Source organism: Schistocerca serialis, chromosome 6, assembly GCF_023864345.2.
Source record: "Schistocerca serialis cubense isolate TAMUIC-IGC-003099 chromosome 6, iqSchSeri2.2, whole genome shotgun sequence".
NCBI lineage: Eukaryota > Metazoa > Arthropoda > Insecta > Orthoptera > Acrididae > Schistocerca > Schistocerca serialis.
In genome coordinates, this window is record NC_064643.1 from 567,643,786 (window position 1) to 567,668,808 (window position 25,023).

General features: G+C 38.9%; 1 protein-coding gene across 3 annotated transcripts in view; it reads left to right on the top strand.

The window, feature by feature from the left end:
- The window catches only part of LOC126483808 (V-type proton ATPase 116 kDa subunit a 1), a 617,022-nt gene that overhangs the window by 521,610 nt on the left and 70,389 nt on the right, over nt 1-25,023 (top strand). For all 3 annotated transcript variants that reach the window (XM_050106991.1, XM_050106990.1, XM_050106992.1), the window contains exons 7-9: nt 4,298-4,424; nt 7,317-7,493; nt 22,636-22,848. In XM_050106991.1, coding sequence (XP_049962948.1) covers nt 4,298-4,424; nt 7,317-7,493; nt 22,636-22,848 — 517 coding nt within the window. The remainder of the gene's footprint in view (nt 1-4,297; nt 4,425-7,316; nt 7,494-22,635; nt 22,849-25,023) is intronic.

The window sequence follows — 25,023 nt, forward strand, 5'->3', positions numbered from 1 at the left end:
AATTAATAAAAGGAATTTATAGGATTTTAAGTAAAATGCTTCAACATTACTTCAGTTATGTAGAATATGAGTAGTAAAACGTGAAATAACAAATTTTCATGAGCATGTATTTATATGAAGTTGCTTTTATACAACCAAAGATATCAGTACTGTCTGGTATTGTAGGATTCTTCTTTTGCAGCATGTCCCACATAAAACAGGTACACCTCACTGCCGAGATTCGAGTAACAATGAACTAATTACAAAGGTAATAAATAATAGTCATGTTAAAAAACATGTAGTTATCTGTTGATAAGAGATGCTGGAAGTGGTTGCCATGGGAATCTGGGACACTTCACAAGCAACTCAGCTAGGGATGATTAACCAGTACATGAGGCATAACACTTTTATGTGGAATACTACATACCATTGGCTTGATTGCATTGAAAACATGTACATGATGATGCAGCCGATCTCACATGAGCACTATCAAGATTTACTCACACCCTTTTGTATAGCTGAGCTCCATTAAAATGTAACTTAGCCAACAGAAGCTCACCATAACATCCATTATACGTTGATAATCCCAGCCATTACGATACATGCAGGATCAGAACCTGGCTCCACTGCCTAGAAACGTTCCAGATCAGCCATGGACACACCACAAAAGAACTGAAGAATTTTTATGCTGCTGCAAATCACATAGCCATCTGCAAACTGAAAAACCCACTGTCTTTCCAAGTTGGAAATCATCACTGTTCTTGGGTTATGTTGATGTGCTCACCAATGTTGGGTGACTCTGTAACCAATATACTTTCAAAGTCCACCACCAGTACCATGCTTGCAACTGCATTAAAACCCGCCATGCAGAACTCGTGCCCTCTTGCGACATGCCAACGAAAATCCAGATGCCACAAGTCGAGGTGACCATGCTAGCTTAAAACACATTGGTACGAACATTCCAGGTTTGATGCCAAAAATACTGTTGTGACCTACTGACAAAGTTCCACAGTGTTAAGTTTCTCAGGTTCAGTAAAGGGCTTCAAATTTTGAATGATTTTGTACAACCCTACACTGCTTGACAATAATCAGACAGCCTTATCAGCTGGTTCAATGATGCACCTTACCTGGCAGTTTGGCAAAAGCCAGTGCAGGTAATTGTCCCACCTTCCTGTAGACGTGTCGAAACCAGCAAACAGCATCAGGGGCAGCAAGGAAGACTGCTGCTCTGTAGATGCCTGTCCTGCCACCAGTGCAACGTGAGGGTGGATCAATTGTGCATGCTTGTTTGGTCAGCTCCTGCAGCTGCTCCTGCTGCAGTTTCTTCTGAAGGCACAACTGTTTCTGCCAGCACTGCATAAATGCCATGTCCATGATATCCATTAATTAACACAGTGAAAAAAAATAAAGATATTTCAAGCACAAGAACATTCTCGGTCACCACTTTTGCATCTCCGAAGGTGTCACATTGTTGCAAAACCATATGGTTGTCACAAATGCCACAACTTGAGCTGCTAGTTGTTGCTCAATTGGAAACTGGTGAGCTAGACCTTGCAAGAGGAAAAACTCAATGTGTGGGTGTATCTACAGAGGAATGGAGAATACAAACACCGCATGTAGACTGGCACAGAGAAAAACACACAATGCATCTCGTCTGTGACTGAACAACTAGCATGCAGGAGCAAGAGCAAGCTGCAAAGCGAAAGCCAGATCCTCATTAACATCTCAGCAAAAGAACTGACTGATCCAGCCTATTGTGGCAGCAAGTTCTGCTGATACGATGCTTCACACATCCCATCCATGTTAGCTTTCCACATTACTCTGCTAGGAGACTCATGCCAGCTCATCTGTATCCATATATACATCTAATGGTGGTGATAGTAAAGAAATATTACTTATTCAATCTTTGTATGACCCTTATCAGTTCTTGCACAGAACCGTATTGCTTCTTTGTATGGTATGTCTTGAGACAAGGTTCCATACACAAAGAGATACCACATTACTCATGCTGCTACCATCTCTCTTTGAAAGATGCTTTCCCATTACGTTTCTTGCTCCTGGAGGTAGATATGTACTACACGCGTGCAGCATACTGATTACATGTTGGTGGTAAGTGCTGCAGCAAATAACTGTGTGTTAATATGCCCACTGTTCCACTTCGTATAGTCATAGCAGCAACCTGTTGCGCATCATCCTGAGTGAACAAACTCGGACTGCAGTGCTGTGGTCATGAACAAGTGCATGCTGTTTTCTTGTAGTGCACTGAATTATACAAGACTCAATTCGACACTCCCATGAAAGCAAGTGAATATACATCTTCTTCCACCATTTTACTTTTGTGCCAAAATACATTGTACTGGTCTACAAAGTTCAGCTCTGGCATTGTTGCAATTGCAATATAATACTAAAGTGACTTCAGTATAAATGGACCATTATTTTCTTGTGTGTTTACCAAACGTTGGCTTATGGCTAGTGGACAATGAGTAAACATTCTTGGTGTCCTTTCGTTTCATTATCAATACATTACATTTATGTCTGTCATTTCTCCCTTCTTCGGTTTAGTTTCAGGCATTGAACTTCTTGAGATGCTCAACAGCATTAGTTCCTGCTTGAGACAACTCCTGAAACAGATCTGGTCAAGAATAAAATCTGTCCAAATACATGGTCTTTATCCAATAGACAGTAGCCTGAAGACAACTGCTGAAGATGTGTTGTTGAACACCTGCTTTCCAGCACCTCGAAATTGAGCACATAGTCACTATTTGCTTCTGCAACAGTGTACAATTTCACGCCATATTTGTGTTGTCTATTCTATATACAGGTTCAAAATCTCTCACAAATTCAAATTGTGCATGTTCCTTCAACAGTTGTAAGTTCCTCAGCTGGGCAATATGCCTGAATACAACTTTCCCTAAGCACATTGAAGACCGGATGAAATCCCTCTTTCCCCAACCTTTTTTTGTGTATGGTTTTCAATAAGATACAGGCAAGAAAGTACCTGATTACACTGCAAATTACTTATTATTTATTGGTCGAAATTGCAACTCGTCTAGATTAGTGCTCCAGTGACGTACTATTCTTGGCCTTCTCGAAATGCACATGTGGGAAACAATGGATTAATTTCAGTCAATGTCACTGGCTTCCATGGACTCAATAATGAATGAGCTTTTAGTTCATTTTCACAATGTTTCTTTGTTATTATTTGCACTGAAAATTAATTTTTCCTGCTTGTAAATCTCTTGTGTCTTTGTTTGTTAGAAAAACTGTGGTTGAGTGCCGAACTCATGGAATCAATGTTCACAATAATTTTTCTTGACATTGTGCTCTGGAGTAAAGAAGACTGAAAATCAGTTGCAGTCAGAATTTAACTTCGCCAACAGAAGCAGCAAACAGCACATACTGAAATTCACCATTGCTTCCAGCCGTTCATTCACATCATCTGCTGAAAAGATGTTTGTGACAGTGTAGTCGTAGCAAAGCCACCATTTTCTTTTGAATCCTCTTCTGCTTTCTCTAATTAATCTAAAACCACTTTCATTGCTCAGTGTGTTAACTGCAAATTGGCTGATTAGCTCCTTAATCCTGAAACAGTAGAAATTGGAAGGCTTCAGTCAGTAGCCCTTAGATTTTGGTTGCAGACAATATTAGCTAGCTGGCAGTGATATATGAGACATTCTGTGTTTGCCTCTTCTCTCTTTTGTAGTTTTTTGTTGTTGTTGTGATAAATGTGAGTTACAGTTATAGTACTTATTAAGCATGTCAATAGACATGAAAATTTAGTTTTAGTAATGAACAACATATAATCAGTCTGTGAATGACGTCCAGTTTCATGGAAGCATGAATCACAGGTTAAGATGCCTACACTGTGGGATGCAGGCATGTCCACCTGCTCCCTCTCCCTCCTCCCCCCTCCTCCCTCCTCCCTCCCCTCCACCCACATGGCTCTCACCACTGTGGTGATCTGTGTGGGACTAGGCTGGCTTCCTCTGCTCTCTGAAAACTCTTCGGTCAATCGGTCAACTTAAGCTTACACACTATGAATAAGTCAGCTATTTCCTGATCGATTAATCTTCCTCACACCGTTTAAAAAGGAGTTCAAAACCTACAGTGTGCGTTGGACTGGCTTTATGAAAAAAATATATTATTCCTCAGTTATTTATGATAGAAAGATATTTCTCATGCCATCTGTGAATAAAATATAGACTTGGCCCAGAGAATGTGTGTGTGTGTGTGTGTGTGTGTGTGTGTGTGTGTGTGTGTGTGTGTGTGTGTGTGTGTGTGCGTGCACACATCTGGATGATACATTTTTAAATTGCAGGTTTGTCGCTGGAGTTGTGCCAAGAGAAAGGGTCCCAGCATTTGAAAGAATGCTCTGGAGGATATCACGAGGCAATGTATTTTTGCGTCAAGTTGGGCTGGATCAACCTCTAGATGAACCAAATACAGTGAGTGATCTGCTTATTGTATCCCATACCATGATGTATACTAGCTATGTACAACGAAAGATACTGTTACCATAGAGGAAATGATGAAATATTATTTTACTTTATCATTACTCACAATGATGAATTTAAGGTTAGTCTTTAATTGCTTAAATCTAAGTAGAACCCTCACAAATCAACATAAATACCCCAATAAAAACCAAACCTAACAAACTAGACCCTCCAACTTTCCAAGAAGTAGAAGAAATTCTTAAAGAACAAAAAAAATTATAAGGCATGTGGAGAAGAACAGGTTTTTGTTGAAATGTGGAAATATGCAAGTGACACAGTCAAGACCTCCTTACACATGGCTCTAACAAAAATTTGGGTAACAGAACAATTTCCCGAACATTGGACCACAGCTATCATCTACCCACTACACAAAGAGGGAGATAAGAGCAACCCAGACAACTACAGAGGAATCTCTCTCCTAGATTGCACATATAAAATTCTATACAAGATCCTATATGAAAGAATCAAGGAGCAATTAGAACAGGAGTTAGGGGAATATCAGGGAGGTTTCAGACCATGGAGAAGCTGTGCAGAGCAGATAATTAGTTTAAAATTGATTATGGCATACTACAAGAAACGGAACAAACCTCTGGCAATAACATTTGTAGATTTTAAGAAGGCATATGACTGTCTCCACAGACCTTCAGTATTAAAAATTTTAAGAAGTCTAGGACTCCATCCAAAACTAATTAAAATAATACAACTCACTCTAACCAACACCAAATCAAAAGTGAAGTTTAGAGGAGAAATTTTGGAACCATTCCTCATAAAAACAGGCTTAAAACAAGGTGACTGCCTATCACCATTACTTTTCAACTGTGCACTGGAATACATAAGGAGAGAATGGTACAAGGACAATCCAAAGAGGATAAGAATTGGAAGTGCAAAAGATGATATTAGCTTAAACTGCTTGGGATTCGCTGATGATCTTGCTCTCCTAGCCAACACTGTTCAAGAAGCCAGACAACAAGTGAAATCACTACAAGAAATAGCAGAGAAAGTAGGCCTTAGAATATCATTTGAAAAAACGGAGATTATGCTAACTGATCCACCACTTGCAAACAAAATTACAATAGGAGAACAGGAAATCAAAATTGTTGATAAATTTAAATATTTAGGGGAAATAATAACATACAACTAAATGAGAAGCCATCATGGCAAAATAGAATAAAAAAACTGAATTATGCAAATTACATTACCAAAACTACATACAACAAAAAAAGCCTATCTATAGATGCAAAATTAAAACACTATAAAACAGTTACACAACCAGAAACAATGTATGCAGCTATCTTCAAAACAACTAATATAGCAGAAATTGACAGAATACTAAAAATAGAAAGAAGAATAATTAGGACATGTATAAATAAACAGTATAAAATAAATGGACATTGGAGAATAGCATCAAATGAAACAGTATATAAGAAAATAGAACCAGTCATGAGCACAATCAGGAGGAAACGCATCTCATTCTTTGGACATCTGATGAGAACTCCAGAAAACAGAATTAGAAAAAAAATAATACAAAAATTGTGAAATAGCAAGAGCGACATTAAATGGATCACAGAAATTAAGGAAGATATAAAAGAACTTCAAATTACAGTAGAAGACCTAAAAAACAAGACAGAGAAAATCAGAATACTGCAAGACCTGCAAACCAGACTACAAATGAAAATCAATAAAAGGAGTACAGGAAGAGTTGTCTCAGATGAAGAAAGAAAGAAAATATCTGAAAGAATGAAGAAATATTGGGCAGACGGAAGAGCAAAACACCGTTCATATAAGAATAGCCTCTAATAATTATATTACCTAAATATCATATTAAGTTATTGTCGAACCAAATTGTATCCATGTGTAACAACTTGTTTAGAACTTTGTGTTTTTGACTACAGTGGTCCAATGAAGGCCATAAAATAAATAATAATAATAGTGCTGTACATGAAAATTTGTAGTTCCCTGAGGATCCACATTTTGTCGTACAAGGAAGACCACACAGTTGGTAAATTTTGAATTATTTTGGTGATAATGCCACAATGTAAGATACATACTGACTTGTCTGTTTCTCATTCCATGGAAGTCATGTTACAGGTTGCAGTGTGAGCATTTTACATTATTTTGGATTCAGAAGTTAGCAATGTGTTATGGTGTTTTTTCTCCAGTATGTTGTCAACAGTCATACTGGTTAGAATGGAGCCAAGTTATCATAATCTCTGCAGCTGTCTCACTTTGTAGAGTGTCATTTGGGCAATGCACCAGACAGTGTAACATTATGTTTTCAGATATAATACAGAGATATCACACCTATAGATGTGGTGCGAGCCCACTTTCTTCTTTAATATGGTACACTATGGAGTATATATTTTTTCTAATTTTTAAATGTTTTTTTGTTGCACTACCTGTCATTCATCTGCAAATTTGTGATTGTTAGCGCTCATACTTTATAGTTAATGGTATTAAATTGCCTTCACGTTAAGATAATACCATGCCCATTGTAGGACAGAATTTCTTTTTCAAGCATTTCATAATTTAATCTATGGAAATTAAAGAACGTGAATGACAGTAATTTCTGTATTCATTTTCTGTGCTCACTTTTTAGTGACTATACTAACCTGTGTTTTTGTAACATAATGCAACCATTCCTTCTCCTCTCACGTGCTTTTTAATCACAGTTCTTTCCATTACTATCACAGTATTCAGCTTGCAGAGCTACATACTTTGATGAACCAGAACTGTTCTTTACTGTCCAATCTTAACTGAACACCAAGAATTTTTATGCCTTTAACTTAATCCAGTCAGCCCTTTACATTCCACGTGGTTCATACTGGTGATTCTTTTTATTTGCAGGGCAACTCTGTATATAAAACAGTTTTTGTGGCTTTTTTCCAAGGTGAGGAACTGAAGTCTCGAGTAAAGAAGGTGTGTGCTGGTTTCCATGCATCTCTGTACCCCTGTCCAAGTGTCGCAGGTGAGCGTGCAGACATGCTGGCTGGTGTTCGCACACGCCTTCAGGATCTCACACTGGTATGTGCTTTCAAGAGGTTTAGTGCTTTGCACCAAAAAATTCTGTTGGTGTCATTGTGCAAATTGTTGTTGATGCCCAAAGGTAAAGAAAAATAGGAAATTGGAATAAATGTCAATGCTTTTACTAACAAGTACATTGTTCTTCACTGTATTTTAACCGACAAAAAAATGCCATAAAGCAGAATGTGAGGAGAATTACATTACCATGAAAGAGAAAGCAGTTCCCAGCCACACATTCATGACTTTTCAAAACTGCATAACTAGTTGCTGTTTCATAGATGTCAGTTGAAGTGCACTGGGAACTGCTACGTGGAACTCAAGAAAACTAATGAATATATAATAAACACATGGTTTGAAAGAATATTTGCATTTTCAGGATTATTCAAGAAGAAACAGCAGATTTCAAAAGTTTATTTCTCATTAAACTACAAGAGGAAGTAACAAAAATGTAATATCTCTGCATAGAGAAAGGTTCATAGTTTTATGCACAATATATGGGACAAGTACTACCAAAACTCTAGCCCTCTTCTTTGCAAACCCAAATTAGATGATTATTAGTTATGGAATTGTTGATGCCAGGCATCAATGGAACAAACATAATGTCTCTTACGTACATTCACAAATAAAAATTTCTTTAGATAATGTCTGTTGCTGTAGTAGGATTCTGGCAATCAAAATCTTATTTTTTCCCATCTCCTCCAATTCAGTGTTAAGCAACAACACTGTTTAGGTAGTATTTGAATAATCTTTAGGTTGGGGCAACCAGCTTTACATCATTAGTCTCAAATTTTTGTGTGTGATAAACTTTTCGTATAGAAAAGGCAGAGAAGATGCTCTCTTCAATTAATCTAGTTCATATTTAATGGTGATAATGGTTTTCTATGCTACAGTCATAACATTGTGGCAATTAACTTAACTGTAGCCTGCTTCACGTAGGATGGCGCTTCTGCGCACAGAGGCAGAGCGATAGGGAGGCGTGGAGCGGACGAGGTTTGCGCATGCGTGGCGGCAGAGAGTGGGCAAACAAAGTCTGTATTTTTTATAACTGTGTTGCTGTGGATAACAATCGGGTTCATTTTCCTTCGGTACGTCATATTATATGTTCAAATCTATGAGAGAATAATACATTTTAAAACCGATTTCGATCATTCGTCTACATGAGGGAAATCTTACTTGTGAGTCTTTATGTTAAATCCACTGCTCCACAGCAATTGTCTGTGTGATGTTGGGAGGCGAGAACAGCTGATCCAGCTTTGTGAAGCCATCAGGAACAATTTTCCTCAAAATTACAATTATCTAATGACAAGATAATTGAAAATACACACATCAAAAAAGAGCTTTGCATCAACCTGGTTCCCAGAACTCCTGAAGATAGAGGTTGACTGTGGATATTGTATCACAGACATAGTCCCTTTGACTGTTCAGAGCTGTAAACAACCATGCATGATCAATGCCTATTAGACATAGGGGTTCCAACAGCAGGTCAGTTCCAGTCATTCCACCAGGAAGGAGGTACACTGCTCATGTTGTCTATAGTTCAACCATGTCTGGACAGTCAATACCACGGTTTGATCGCATCCCCATTGTTACTTTGTGCCAGGAAGGGCTCTCAACAAGGGAAGTGTCCAGGTGTCTCTGAGTGAACCCAAGCAATGTTGTTCAGACGTGGAGTAGGTACAGAGAGACAGGAACTGTCAATGCGACAGCTACTACTGCAGTGGATGACCGCTACCTACAGATTATGGCTTGGAGGAACCCTGACAGCAATGCCACCATGTTGAATAATACTTTTTGTACAGCCACAGGACGTCATATTAAGACTCAAACTGTTGGCAATAGGCTGCATGTGCAGCTTCACTCCCAATTTCCATGGTGAGGTCCATCTTTGCAACCACGACATCATGCAGCGCAGTACAGATGGGCCCAATGACATGCCGAATGGACCGCTCAGTATTGGCATCACGTTCTCTTCACCGATGAGTGTCGCATGTGCCTTCAACCAGACAATCGTCGGAGACGTGTTTAGAGGCAAACTGGTCAAGCTGAACGCCTTAGGCTGTGTCCTACATGAGTGACAGAAGCGAGTGACAGCACATGACAGCTTCAGGTGACATAACATAACCGCAGGTGTAGTTACGGAAGTGTCCTACGTGAGCGACATCTGTGTCGCCGCCTGTCTCCCGCTGCAACTGGTGATTTTAAGAAAACTATTCGGCGAAAAAATTTGATTCTTCCACAACCTATAGCTTGATATCCTTAAAGGATAAAGGTCAGCAATTTTTAAGAATTTGCAGAGGTAAAATCGTAGACTTCCCGTATAGTTCATTTAAAGCCATACATTATTGTGTGTGAAATGTAACCAATATATATCTAAGTTGTATTTAAAGTTGAGACCTGAATGATATCTCTTTTCATTCTTGAGCTATTGGTTGTTATATCCGCGGACGGGTCACTTGCGGCCCGTCCGAACCTTTCCTGTGCTTCGGGAATCAGGTGGTCGTAAAGATCGTCATATCTCATAAAAGGTTCAAGGTATTGGAACGACAATTTTTGGAAATGACAGCACGCAGAAAGGACTATTTTATCGTATGATTAACACTCAACACGTTTTCGTAAACGCATGAGCAGAGCGAAAACAAGACTCCCTATAACGTACACCATGAGATTTTGTCCAAATTTTAATAGGCAAACAAAGGGAGAGAAACCGGTAAATGGGGTATCAAAGTGACCAGGATTAGGTCTAGTTTGGCATGAAAATATGTAACTGCTTGAAAGTAATCAGGGTAATGAACGAAAATTGAAATATTTCATGAAAAGCTGTCATAAATGAAGTGTCAAAAATTTCATCTTGTCAAGATCTAGCTATTTTGCACATAAAAAGATACATTGGTGTGGTATTTAAATGTCAAAAAGACTTCCTTCAAATCAAGTACGTTAGGATGGCAAACGAGGAGTCAGTAAGATCATGCTTTCTAAATAAAACTTGAAATTCAAAAATGGAAGAAATCAATCAAATATTTTATGAAATGATTTGTGTGAAAGAAATAAGTAGACCAGAGACATGTTCTACGTGCCTTTGAATGATGCTTGAAATCATGAATAGAAAATGAGGTGCACCAAACATTTCCATAATATTTTTTATTTCATACTTTTAGACAAATCATTGCAGAAAACGTTTGACTTTCTTTTAAAAAATTTTGGAAGCTTTACTTTTACAGACTACTTGGAGTAATTGAAACACTTGGCCTTAACACTGACTGCTGATGAATTTCGTTTGCAACATCAAATATCTGTAAAATTTCATGGTTAATTGTAATTTATTAGGAATTTAACGTGTGTGATATACTGGGATAGGTGTGAAGATCAAGTTGGCAATACCTTAAAAATATACTTAGCGTTGCAGTGTAAACAGTATACATAAAACTTAGTATACGGAATTGTAACTGAGTCGGTAAAATTATAAAAACGGCCTGGAATCGAACACAGGGCTTTTTCCAGACACATAATTACGAAATGAATACGCTACCCCTACACCACAGCAAGCTATTATTCACTGAAATCAGTGTGTGTCCTTATGTTCGTATTTAGCGTAGTTAGTCATGTAATAATCATTCCTCCCCATTTATTGGCTGTTGAAAGTTCTTGATCGTGTAAAAGAAAAAAAAAAATCATATATAATTTATTGATGAGATAGTCGAATACTCCTCTGCTCATTCACGTGTATTTGAAGAATTTGTCTGGCGATCTTCGTAGCTGACTATACTTACGAAATTCTCCATGGAGATTCCTCCCTTTGTAAATTTCATGCACAGCATTCCTTTTCACTTTATTTTCTTAAGTAAACCTAATTCTGTAGCCTTACTGTCCAGCTACAGTATTCTACACATTAAGAACATCGTTTTATAGAAACAACTGGTTGGCTCTAAGCAGCCATCTTGTAGCGCGACATGTTCGCTTGCATGCAGGACACCCAAGGTTGTCACCCGATGCTGCTGTTTGTCGCTGGAGTGTCGCGTATCCATAAGTCGCTCGCTTCTGTCGCTCACATAGGACACGGCCTTAGACACACTGTCCAGTGAGTGCAGCAAGGCGGAGGTTCCCTGCTGTTTTGAGGTGGCATTATGTGGGGCCTATGTACACCACTGGTGGTCATGGAAGTTGCGATAATGGCTGTACTATACATGAATGCCATCCTCTGACCGATGATGCAACCATATCTGCAGAATATTGACGAGGCGTTCATCTTCATGGACGACAATTCACACCCCCATCATGCACATCTTGTGAACGACTTCCATCAGGATAACAACATTGCTCGAGTATAGTGGCCAGCATGTTCTCCAGACATGAACCCTGTCAACGTGACCCACCAACCACTCTGAGGGATCTACATCGAATCGCTGTTGAGGAGTGGGACAATCTGGACCAGCAGTGCCTTGATGAACTTGAGGACAGTGTGCCACAGCAACCACGTTTGAAGGTCTCGCTGTATGATGGTACAACATGCAAAGTGTAGTTTTCATGAGCAATAAAAAGGGCAGAAATGATGTTTATGTTGATCTCTATTCCAATTTTCTGTACAGGTTCTGAAACTCTTGGAACAGAGGTGATGCAAAACTTATTTTGGTGTATGTTCTTGCAATAACTGCCATTTATTGTGATTTGGACTGTGTTATAAGGAAAAATCTAATATATAACAAACTAAACTTTAAACTCGAATCGAAATCATTATATTCGCTTGACAACTGCTTCTACTCATATATTTTTTTAAAAATTTGTATAATGCACTTATGTGGGTGTGTTTCACTGATGTTCAATGTAAATCACTATGTGTAAGAAAGAATTACTGATAGCAAACACTAATGCAAAAGACTATCATAAAAATTGTCACTATGTTATCATATTTTTTGGTGTCAACAGGCATTATGAGTTCAAACTAACTCATTCAACATTACCGTGTAAAAACACATTTATGATCAATTGGACAAGCTAAAATTTAGCCATCTTATGTGAATAACTTGACGGAATGCTGACCAGTAACATCAAAAAGCACCGATATCTTGACAGGCAGCCCTCCCTTTCATTTTACGGCAATTTCAAATTCATGCCTTGAAAATGACAGGGGTTTGCGTGTCAAAATACTGGAAGTTTTGGCAAATTTATCCAGCCTTATTCTCGCAAGTAATACAACAGGCTGGGAAAAGCTTAACTTATCCTTGGGCAGTGTGTTGAGTATAGTCCGAATACTTTACATGCTACATATTCCCAATCAATAAAAGCTAGAAAATTCTCATGTACAGTGTATGCAATTGATATGTTGACAAAAAATGTTTTTAAACCATGAGTTTTTAAAACCAAGAAAGATCATTACCTTACTTTGTTTCAAAGTCAACAATGTAATACCATCTGCTATCTGAATCCATGTCTGAACCATTTGATTGTAAGTTTAGGATTATACATTCAAGGCTTTTATGTGTCTTCACCTACCTATGAAAGTCTTATTTTTGAAACTTTTCAGTGTGACAGACACAGTGTGCCCACGTTGAAGGGAGATGCTGTCTGTTGCTTCATGCACAAGGCTTTCAGTGTTTGTTACCTTGAATGTTTAATTTTTTTCCATACATAGCTTGTAACTTGTGCACAAATTAATTCTATTGGATTATATTGACAGTAATATGTGGATAAATGCAAAACTGTGTGACCACATTCACATGCAAGAGAGTCACATTTGTATATTCTGTCAGGTGACTTTTATAAATTAACAAGCTGCAGCAGTTTAGCACAAGTCTGGCTTATATTGTTTGGAATATTTTTAGTTTTCAGCCAGAGCACAATATCCCCTTTCCTCGTGCTCATACTTGGTCATTTCTCTGTAACAGCTGAATGAGAACTGGCATGGTAATTACAATGACTGACTTCAAATTTAGGTATGGCAAGAATAGTTCAGTGAACCACTTTTTGAAACTGACAGCATTCATTTCCAAATGGTAGTCACTACTGTTTTTCTTACACATTTAAATACAAGTTTACTCTCAGGAACCAAACCAGAAGAAGAGCCAGCGTGCAGAATAAGTATCCAACCACCAGTACCATCAATCATTTTCCAACAGGTATTCATGGAATGATCTGATTCACCCCGTTTTATCAAGGTAACACACTGAAGAGCTACCTCCTCCTGTTGCATCATGCATCTTCACAATGGACACACTTCGTGCTGCTTTTATGTCACTTCTTTCAATTAAAAACTCCATAACCTGTTTAAAAACCAATGTATTTTAAAATTCTTTGCATAGATGGAGCACTACCTTTGAAGTCAATTTGCTCAGGCATAATTGTAAGAATTTTTTGTGATGTTGGGTAGCCCCTTCTTATATACATTTCAAACACAGAGCACTTTAAAACATCATTCACAAAACCATCTATTTGTGTTACAGGCTTCTTGTGCCTTTGATGATTTTCAGGCAACATGAAAACAAATTTTCCTGAGATTTCCACAGCTCTGACATTTTCCTTTACAATTCTCAGTGCAGCTTTCTTGCCGACACGTGCTTTTGCAGTTTGTTTTTGAGTCTTCAAAATACCAAAAATAGAAGTATCACTTCCAGATTCACATTTGAAGAAATTATAAATGCGGGATACAAACCACCTCAACTGCTTGTGAAGCATCTATATCTACATGATTATTCAGTAATTCACAATTAAGTGCCTGGCAGAGCCTTCATAGAACCACGTTCAAGCTATTTCTCTACCGTTCCCCTCTTGAACAGCACGCATGAAACACGAATGCTTTTATCTTTCCTTCCGATATATAATTTCTCTTATTTTATTATGATAAACATTCCTCCCTATGTAGGTGGGTGCGAACAAAGTATTTTCACACTCGGAAGAGAGAGTTGTCGACTGAAATTTCACGAGAAAATCCTGCCACAACAAAAAACGCAATTTGCATATCATGTCCATGGCAGTCTGTCCCATTTCATGAAAATACAAAACAAGCTGCCTTTCTTTGAACTTTTTGAATCAGCTCTATCTGCTGTGGATCCCGCACCTGACAACAATACTCCAGAAGAAGGCGGAAAAGCATAGTGTATGTAGTCTCTTTAGCAGACCTACTAAATTTTCTAAGTGTCCTACCAATTTATTGGTTTGCTTTCCACACAATGTTATCCATTAGATAGTCGAATTTTAAGTTATTCGTAATTGTAATCCCTAAGTATTTAGTTGAATTTACAGCCCTTAGAATCGTGTGTGTTATCCTGTAAACTGAATTAAGCAGATTCCTTTCAGCACTCATGTGAATGACTTCAGACTTTTCATTTTTTAGAATCAATTTCCACTTTTCTCACCATACAGATATCTTGTCTAAGTTGTTTTCTAATTTGTTTTAATCTTGATGACTTTATAAGACAGTAAATCATAGCATCATTTGCAAACAGTCTAAGAGGGCTGCTCAGATTGTCTCCTAAATTGTTTATTAGATCATGAACAGAGGAGTGCCTACAACACTTCCTCACAATCAACAGATATCACTTCTGTCATTCCTGTTTTACTCAATGATTTTCTGTCGATTACTACATACAGTGATCTTTCTGACAGGAAATCACGAAACCAGTTGCACGACTAAGACTATACTCCACAGGCATACAATTTGATTAAAGTTGCTTGTGAGAAACTTCATATTTATTGCCATCACATGACATTTTCATTTGGACATCGCACCAAAACTTTTACAGATACACATTCACAGCTATACTGATACAAGAAAGTAAGATCGACATCAGAGTGAATAATTCGGTGGCTCTGTGAATGAAACTGCATTGTCGCAAAATTCAGCAACAGCACAGCACTTGGAAAAGTGATCCTCGCAGTCTAGTTTGCAACTCACGGATAGCTGCTTGGAAAGAGAATGAATCTTATTGGCTATTAGCAGTTCGTGGTGGGTGATGAGCAGAACAGCTGAAATGGGGCCTCCTTCCGACATGATGCGAACTGTAGACACAAGAGACTTTGATTGGCTGGTGTTTCAAATCAGCCATCATTTTCCATGCAGTCTGAAATTTGTATCTTTTATTCTGCTCATGAAAATACAATATTTGATCACAGCGTGTACAGACATATACACTAATGAGCCTAAACTTCATGACCACTGCCCACTGCCCACTGCCCACTGCCCACTGTGCAATTGAATGCCACATGGCAGAGTTGCATGTGATGTTTTAAGGAAAGTATGTAAGCAGAGCAGAGACAAATGGGGAATCATTCTTGTGGTGATACAGGCTGCAAATGGCGAAATCCTTTGGCATAAGAAACTTTGACAATGTGCAGATTTTTATGGCCCACCACCTGGAAATGAGCATCTTGGTAACATGAATCTGGTTTGCATCTATGGAAAGCAAGTAAAAGGTGACGAAGCCACATGTAGGTGACTAGATGTTGCAGGTTCTAACATCACCATCTGATTAGCTGAGAATAATAATAATCACTTTTGAGATTAGCAAATATTTAAGCTGTAGATTTTTCAGCTGATGCAATCACAACAGCAGGTCAGTGAGTATCACTGAGAGAGAATGTTTTTAAGAAGCAATGGAGAAAATAGGCATTATTTTATAAAAGTACTTAACTTTTGTGACAGAATAATGATGTCCTGGATGTTATGTGGAAGTTAGTAACCAGGTGCCTAATTCCATATGTTATTCTGCTTATTGTTTCCAGTAACACCAGTCAAAAATAGAACTTCATATAGTCTTCATTTCACTTTCAAATCCAAGGTAATTCATATTACATTTTCAATGTTCAATAAATGTTGTGTGCTGCCAAATGTGATATGGAACTTTCTACACCTACATCTAAGAATAACTGAGCTATGAGTAATTTAACACAGCTAACAACTTAACTGTACTGAACTGGGGGTCACAGCTGCTTGAAGAACTTGTTAAAATGTAACAACACACTTCTATAATTCTGTTGTTGAAACATGCACATAATTAAACTATTAACTACAAGTTTTGGGTTTACAGAAGTTTAGGTACAGTATTGAGTTTTACAGAAAGGAGAAATATGTTTATAGGGGTGGAATTTTGTTTAAATCTGTTCTTCATATTTTTTAGAAAATTAAATTTGTATACTCCAAAATGAAAATAACATATTTTGAATTTAACATCAGTTGTAAATATCTACAACAAAATTTTAATATTAGTTATAAGACATTAAGAGTATTTGCTGTTTTGAGTGAACTGCTACACTAGTCCGTTGCATTCCAATGTTCATGCCTCACATCACAGAATGTGTGGGTTGGAAGCTTGTCCATATTTTTAAGGAGGGATAGGTGGCAATCTGTAGCTGAGTGCAAAGCTGTTGCAGGCACAAATGTTTTGCAGGACACCATTCAGTGCATATTCTTGAACATAAGGCTTTGCAGTAGATAGCTCCTACATGTTGCTGTTGTATCCTGCCTACTCGTCAGGCAAATCGTATTAATTGAGTTTATTACAAAAGGAAATGATTACAATACTTAACTTTGTGAAGTATAAATGTGATGCAAGCAAAGGGTGATAGATAAACTAGGAATACTCTTCAGTATAGACGATGCTACATTGTAGAAGTGAAATGACTAGTCTTGATGCTATTCTTGAACTCGCTGCTGTAGAACTCATAGAATTGGCTAGTCTTCAACTCGGCTGCGGCCAGTCGGGTGCAGCACTTGCATTCTCTTTGCGTAGAGGGCGCTGTCATTGTGTTATCATCCTAAAGAGAGGTCGGTCCACGTGCAGTTGGCTGACATCTTCTTCACAGCCCTGTCTGCTCTAATGTTCCCAACTGGTGTGCCGGTGCTAGACTTTATGCTGGAACAGTTCCCATGCTGATTCAACAACATTGTCATTATGATTGCAGTGGGTGTGGGATCACCAAAATTTGATCATGGATCAATGGAACTGAGTTGCCTGGACAGATGAATCACATTTCTTGTTGTACCAGGTCAATAGTGGATATGCTGTCATCCCAGGGAATGGCTGCTCGAAATATGCACCACATCATGAATACAGGTTGGTGGTGGCAGTGTTATCCTGTGGGGGATGTTCAACTGAGCATCCATCAAAGCTGTGATAGTAATCAAAGGCCCTATGACAGTTGTGCACTATGTGAACATTATTGCGGTTCACCTGCATTCCTTCATTTTTGTACTTGTGTGTTGGCAGTGGCATATTCTGGAGGATAACTATCATGTCATAAGCCTAAAAATGCTAAAATGTTTTGAGGAGCATGGTGGTGAATGGTTGGTGATGTTTTGGTCACCAAGCTCTCCTGGTCTGAACCCAATGGAACACATCTGATACCAGCTGTACACTCTCAAACCACCAGCCCATAATTTAGCAGAATTTCATGACCTGTGCACAGACATCTGGTGCCACATACCTATGGAAACCTACCAAGGACTTCTCAGATCTGTGCCATGCAGAATTGTTGCTGTATTGTAAGGTGGACCACCTCACTATTAAGGAGGTGGGAATAATGTTCCGGACTGTCATCGTGTACTGACACTGTTTTGGAACAATCAACAATGTCTAATGTTTTGCAGGTGTTTTTCGAACAGATATTTGCAGCATTTTCACCATAGCAGTTTGCAGTTCACCACGATTTTCTTACAGGCAGGTAACAACTTCACAGTGGCTTCACAATGAAGCTTCTGTATGAAAATTCTGGGATAGAAACAATGGACAGTAATGAGGAAAGGCAACCCCTCAACTATTACTGGCTGATGTGTGGTAAACAAACACACGTAACAGTGCAGCAACATTCTATCTTTCGAACTAACGCTACTTTTCTAGTTCCAGCAAAGAAATTTCTTATGTCTACAGTAAAGGTAAATGGTTTAAAAAAGAATATAAGTATGAATATGTCAAATTAATACTAAACAATCAAAACTGAAAAAATTGGAACAATTTAGCACGTTATGTATTAACACTTCGGGGATCAGCAGCTTAGAACAATATCAGCCCTAGGAAACTGGCCATTTATGTCATTACTTAAAGCATTATTGCTACTTATGAATGAATTCCACAATGCAAAATCCAGGATGGAATGTAACAATATTATGAAAAGGATAGTTGCTACTCACCATGCTGAGTCACAAATAGGCACAATAAAAAGACTGTAAGAAAATGAGCTTTTGGCCAACAGGGCTGCCATCAGAGGTACGCAAGACTGCAGTCTCTGGCTGCTGAGGCCACACTGTGAGCAGATGTGCGTGACTGGAGATGCAGTTGGGTGGTGGGCGTAAGAAGTAAGGTGGGATGGGTGGAGGGAGGTGGAGAGAGGGTAGGGCAGCTAGGTGGAGTTAAGATGTTAGACAGGGGGGGGAGGGGGTAGCAGAAAAGGCACCATCCTATGCCAACTTATTCATGGGCGATCTAGACACATAGAATCTCAGACCCCTCACGTGGTTCAGATTCATTGACGACATGATCATGATGTGGATTGAGAGAGAGCACACCCTATCTCTAATCGTCCAGAACCTCAACACCTTCTCCCCCATTCACTTTACCTGGTCCTACTCAACCCAACAAACCACCTTCCTCAGTGTTGACCTCCCCTCTAAAGAGGGCTACATCAGTACCTCCGTCTGCATCAGACTTACCAACCACCAGTAATACTTCCAATTCGACAGCTGCCACCCATTCCATACCAAGAAGTCCCTTCCATATAGCCAAGCCATCTGCGACTATTTCATCTGTCGTGACGAGCAGTCCCTCTCAAAATACACTGAGGGTCTCATTGAGGCCTAAACAGACTTCCAACCTTCTACAAAAACAGGTCTTCCATGCCTTATCTCTCCAGTCACCCACCACCTCCCAGAGTCCCACCGTCTGGCCACAGTGGAGCATTCCCCTCATGACTGAAGCAACTGAAACACATTCTCTATCAGGTTTCTGACTACCTCTCATTGTGCCCAGAAATGAGGAATGTCCTACCCACTATCCTTCCCACCCCTCCACAGTGGGATTCCACCCACCAGACCTACACAATATCCTCATCCATCCCCGTACAACTCCTGCTCCCAACCCCTTGCCTCATATCCTTGTAATAGAACTAGATGCCAGACCTGTCCCATACATCTTCCCACCACCACCACCACCACCACCACCACCTACTCCAGTCCAGTCATAAGCATCACCTATCCCATCAAAAGCAGGGCTACCTGTGAAACCAGTCATGTGACCTAAAGCTAAGCTGCAACCACTGTGCTGCATTCAACTTGGGCATGACAAATAATGAACTGTCTGTCTGCATGAATCGGCACCGACAAACTGTGGCCAAGAAATAGCTGGACCACCCATTCCTGAGTATGTCTCCCAACACAAAGTTCTTTATTTCAGTGACTGCTTCACCACCTGTGTCATCTGGATGCTACCCACCAACACTAGCTTTTCTGATCTGCCCATGTGGGAATTCCCCCTGCAACATAATCCTACATTCCCATAACCCTCCTGGCCTCAGCCTTCGTTTGTCTTTGTCCTTATCCTCTCACCCCTTTCCTGTTCCCATTCCAGCACTACCAATGCAACAATAATCTTTTTACTTCTCTCTATTTCAGCTACCCCCCCCCCCTTCCCTCCCCCCCCCCCCCCCCCCTGCCTCCTTCTAACCTCCTGACTGCCCCTAACTGCCCTACCCTCTCTCCACCTTGTCCCTGTATACTCCCATAAGCAGCACTTTAATGTCCCGCCACCCTTACCCTGCTATCCTCTCCCTCCCTGCCCAGCCTCCTCCTTACCCCCACCACCCGGTTCTCTCTCCCATCATTTACAGCTGCTTGAAGTGTAGCCTCAGCAGCCAGACACTGTAGTCGTGTGTGTGTGTGTGTGTGTGTGTGTGTGTGTGTGTGTGTGTGTGTGTGTGACGAAGCCCTTGTTGGCTGAAAGATCATTTTCTGACAGCCTTTTTGTTGTGCTGAAAAAAAAAAGTGGAAGGCAGTGAGTTAGTGATCGTCTACACACTGATATGAGAAAATCTGATTTATTTGAAGCTGACAAAGAGATGTGTTAATAGACTTATCTTGATGTGTATTGTTTCACTTGATAACATGGCAGAAAAGTCTTTCATTGTTTTTAGTGTTGTCAGAGTATGAATTTCTCTCTCTTTAAATCTTTGTATGTCCCTCCTTGTAGTAGATCGTCACATGGACTTCAGCTGTTCAGCATGAAATGAAAATTAAAACACCTGCATCAATATCTTTTGCATTTAATTAATTTATGCAACCAATTTTGGCACTTGTTACTCCATATTAAGGCTCCTGTGTAAAAACAGTAATGAAAATCCAGACAAGATTACAGACATACTAGTAAAAGGATGATACAAAAATTGAGAGCAATAATATCCGAGCAAATTTACTGTAAATATTTGTCAACAGCCAAATTGTAGAGGATGTTGCATCAATGTTAGTGAAAAAAACTAAAATTTAAAACTAATATAACTTACCGAAACAAATTACCACTACACAAACATAATGCAAATATAATATGAAATCTAGATGAGTCCAGTAATTTGATACTCTGTCTGTAAATAGGTCACTTAATAGGAGGGACAGTCAATACATAATGTAACACATTTTTTTTATGAATTTTATTCAGGATTCTAGTACACCATATCCCACTCGTTTGGCTACAAAACCCTATTTTTCTGCCTAATCTCCATTCATTGTGACAGCCTTACAGCGCGGGCCTGTATGCTCACATAACAACACTCTACTGGTCAACATTGGAGCCAACATCTTGCCACATTGGTAATCTCCACGTACTTCATCCCATAGAGTGCGTCCTTCATTGGGCCAAACAGATGTAAGCCGGAAGGTGCGAGAAATGGGCTTGTGAACAGTCCAGTGAAGTTTTGTGAGCTCCTCCTGGGTGCACTGACTTGTAAGAGGCTTTGTGTTGTCATGGAGAAAGAGAAGTTAGTTCGCATCTTTGTGATAATGAAGACATTGAAGTTTCAACATTGCAGGATTCACCGCTGTTTGCAGCTGGCTGGCACACAGGAGAGTGGACAGGTTTGCGTGACTTTATTGAAGTGATGACAGACACCTTGCCCAACAACTCACCATGCTTCTGTTCACTGCCAGGTCTCCCTAGACTTTCTGCAAGTGCCTATGAATATCTGCTATGCTACAGTTTTCTGCCAAAAGAAACTCAATGGTAGCTCTTGGTTGGGATGCATCTCCATTACAGATGCCATTTTGAAGGCTCCATAGCATGCCACCACACATTTTTAACTTCATGAGACTATAGGGGCTGAAAGGGGAATATTGCACATTGCCCCACATCAAATCCCGCATTTTTTGAACCAAAATAGGCAGAGATAAAAAATGTGTGGCATTACTTATTGAATGTCCCTTCATTGCAGATTCCTGAAGTAAGCCCACAAATAAATAAAATCATAAATAAAGTAAATGAAAAAGACATGGCTGCAGGTGTTTTAATTTTTTATTTCATATCTCTGTTAATGTCCATTTAAATAATAGCATGCAGTAGACATGAAAACTAAATTTAGGATTCCTTTTAAAAAATACAGCCCTGGCGTGTGAAAGTTTGTAGTTCATTATTTATGTTCCCTAATTGAAAGCGTGTCTTGTCTTGCTGATTATTCTATTTATTTTTAAAATGCTTCTTCTTCTTCTTCTTCTTCTTCTTCTCCCCCATCAGTTATCACTGCAAAAACTTGCATAAGACAGGGCTTGTATTGAATCCTTTAGCAGTTTACATTCATGTGCTGAACATTCCCAATGCTCCCAGCTACTAAATGATTTAATATTAGTGATGGTACAAACTTGTATTACAAAGAACAACCAAATTGTTCAAATACTTGCTGATTATTTCAGATGATGATAGTGAAAGACAAAACACTATGTTTAGTTCATATTATGTTGCTTGAATTTTTAGGACAAATATTGATCTCAAGATCCCATAATGCCTGCAGTTAATTCTATTTATCTATCCACTTTTTTTCCATTGAAATGCAAATATAGCATCCATGACCTGGTTAGGAAACATTATTATTAATTTGGTGTATTGATATCATCCTCTAGCCTAACTTTTGTTTTCTCTCCAATGTTTTGTCTTCTATCACCTTATATTTATACAATTTTCAGGTTCTGAACCAGACACAGGATCACAGGCAACGAGTGTTAGTAGGTGTGGCCCGAGAATTAAACAACTGGATGGTAATGGTACGCAAAATGAAAGCTATCTACCATACTCTGAATAGTTTCAATATGGATGTAACAAACAAGTGTCTTATTGCGGAGTGCTGGGTACCTGTGAGTGACCTCCCGAAGCTGAGAAAAGCACTTCAAGATGGTTCAGTAAGTACTGAAATGCTATACACTGTTACTAAGTAATGTATGTAGTGCTATAAAGCCCTTTTGTATGATGGCTTACATCAGATGTTTCCTGGTGTTACAGACTGCAGTCAGAGAATACTTATGACTACATAAATAATAGTTGCCTTTTGTATTATGCTCCTAAAATTCAAAACTCCAAGGAACTAAAATTTAGAACATCATTGGGTACAAAATGAATACACTCAGTAACACAAATGCTGTTCAGTTCTCTGATGATAATAGCAGTGAGCCAGATGAATTTAAATTAAAGTCATTTGTCATGAAATTCAATAAATTCTTGCTAATGGTAGCTGAAAACACTGGGACAGAAAATGGGCTAGCAAAAGTAGAGTCTAGACTTATTTAGTCAGGCATTATATACTCTACAAACATACTTCATTCTTATGAAATCAACTGTTAAAAAGATCACTAAAACCATTTGCTCATTGGAAGACTGTAACTATTCTGGAAATGGTGGTGTTAAAATTATATCAAAAGGAGAAAAGCATTTAGTTCTGTTATTTGCTTGTGCAGTGCACTGTAATTGGCATCTCTGGCTAAGAAGGGGACTGAGTTGGTTTAACTATTGAGACCCTTTCACGTGGGAGGCCATACGTAAAGATGCAGTGAGCTGAAGCAATTTGCTTTACATTGAACCTTAGGCATATAGATGTCGCTGTTGGAGATGTTGCAGAAGTTAAATTAACCCTTTCCTAGATCAAGTATTGAATTGAAACTTAGAGCCCTTTCCTATCTGTTCTTTGCAGATTTCTCACTGAATCAGTCCTTTGAGCAGTTCTTGTAGCATAGTTTGATTCTTTCAAAGATGCCAACAGGCTTCTCATGTTGCTCTAAGTGGAGGTGTGGGTAGCTAACCTACTGTAAAAAAAAAAATCCCAGGATGCCACTACAGTACATTTATAGACAAAGAACTTAAAATAGTTAATAACCACGCTGCTAACCAGATATAACATTGAATTCACATAAAAGAGAGAGAATGGATTGCACAGAGATGAGGTCTGAATGGCATACTAATGCCAGTTGACTAGCTTGGGATGCAACAGAAATCTTTATTCCACCTCATATAACTTTGGAACTCTTTAGACATTCTCGAGAAATTAATTATTGTCTTTTATATTCTGATATAAGTACTTTACTGAATGTTGGTATGATAGTAGCAAAGCCTTAACAATGTTTAGGGTCACATTAGCATTTAATCTGCTGAATGTGGCTTTTAATAATTAATATTATAGTGAAAAGTCTTACCTTCATGGCTAAATGTTGGTAGCTCCCCAGCATTCAGAATCTTCGAGAAGGATTCAGTCTCCTGCTTTATTCATTGTTTCTCGTACCACCGATAGTCTTCAGTGCCATATGGTGTAACCAGTGCCAATGTCGTGTCTTCCATGTGTGGGAATGTTTTGTTACGCATAGCTATAACATTCTACAGTGCTGCTTAGGAAATGCACTTGCAAATGTTGTATGTTGTTAACTGCAGCATCCCAGTATAGTGTTAAAACAGCAAATAAAATTGTTGTCCAAACAAATGGAATGTCACAACTTTCCCAAATTTCTCGCTGTAAGCCAAAGCTGATCATTCACCTTCCCTTTTACCAGTCTTCTATGCTTGTTCCATTTCATGTCACTTTGCAACATATCACCTGAATATATAATCAACATATTGATGTCAGGCAATACACCACTAATACAGCATTTAAACGTTGCAGGATTGTTTTTCCCACACATCTGCATTAACTTACATTTTTCTACACTCAAAGCAAGCTGCCATTCATTGCACCAGACAAAAATGCTGTCTGTCATCTTTTATGCTCGTACAGTTACTTGGGAGCATTTTCCCTTGCATCATAGACTGCTTTTCACCTATTTGTCAGAAGATTTATGTATATAGAAAACAAAAGTGATCCTATTACATTTCCTTGGGGCACTTCTCATGGTAACCTTGTCTTTGGTGAACACTCACCTTCAATGATAACCCACTGGAGTTGATTGTCTTCAAGCCACTTACCTATCTGGAATCCTATTGTCAGACCTTTGTAAAATGTCTATGTTGGGGCATCATGTTGTATTCTTTGGGGAAATCTAGGAATATGGAATCTGCCTGTTGCTCTTCATCCATGGTTCGCAGGACATCATGAG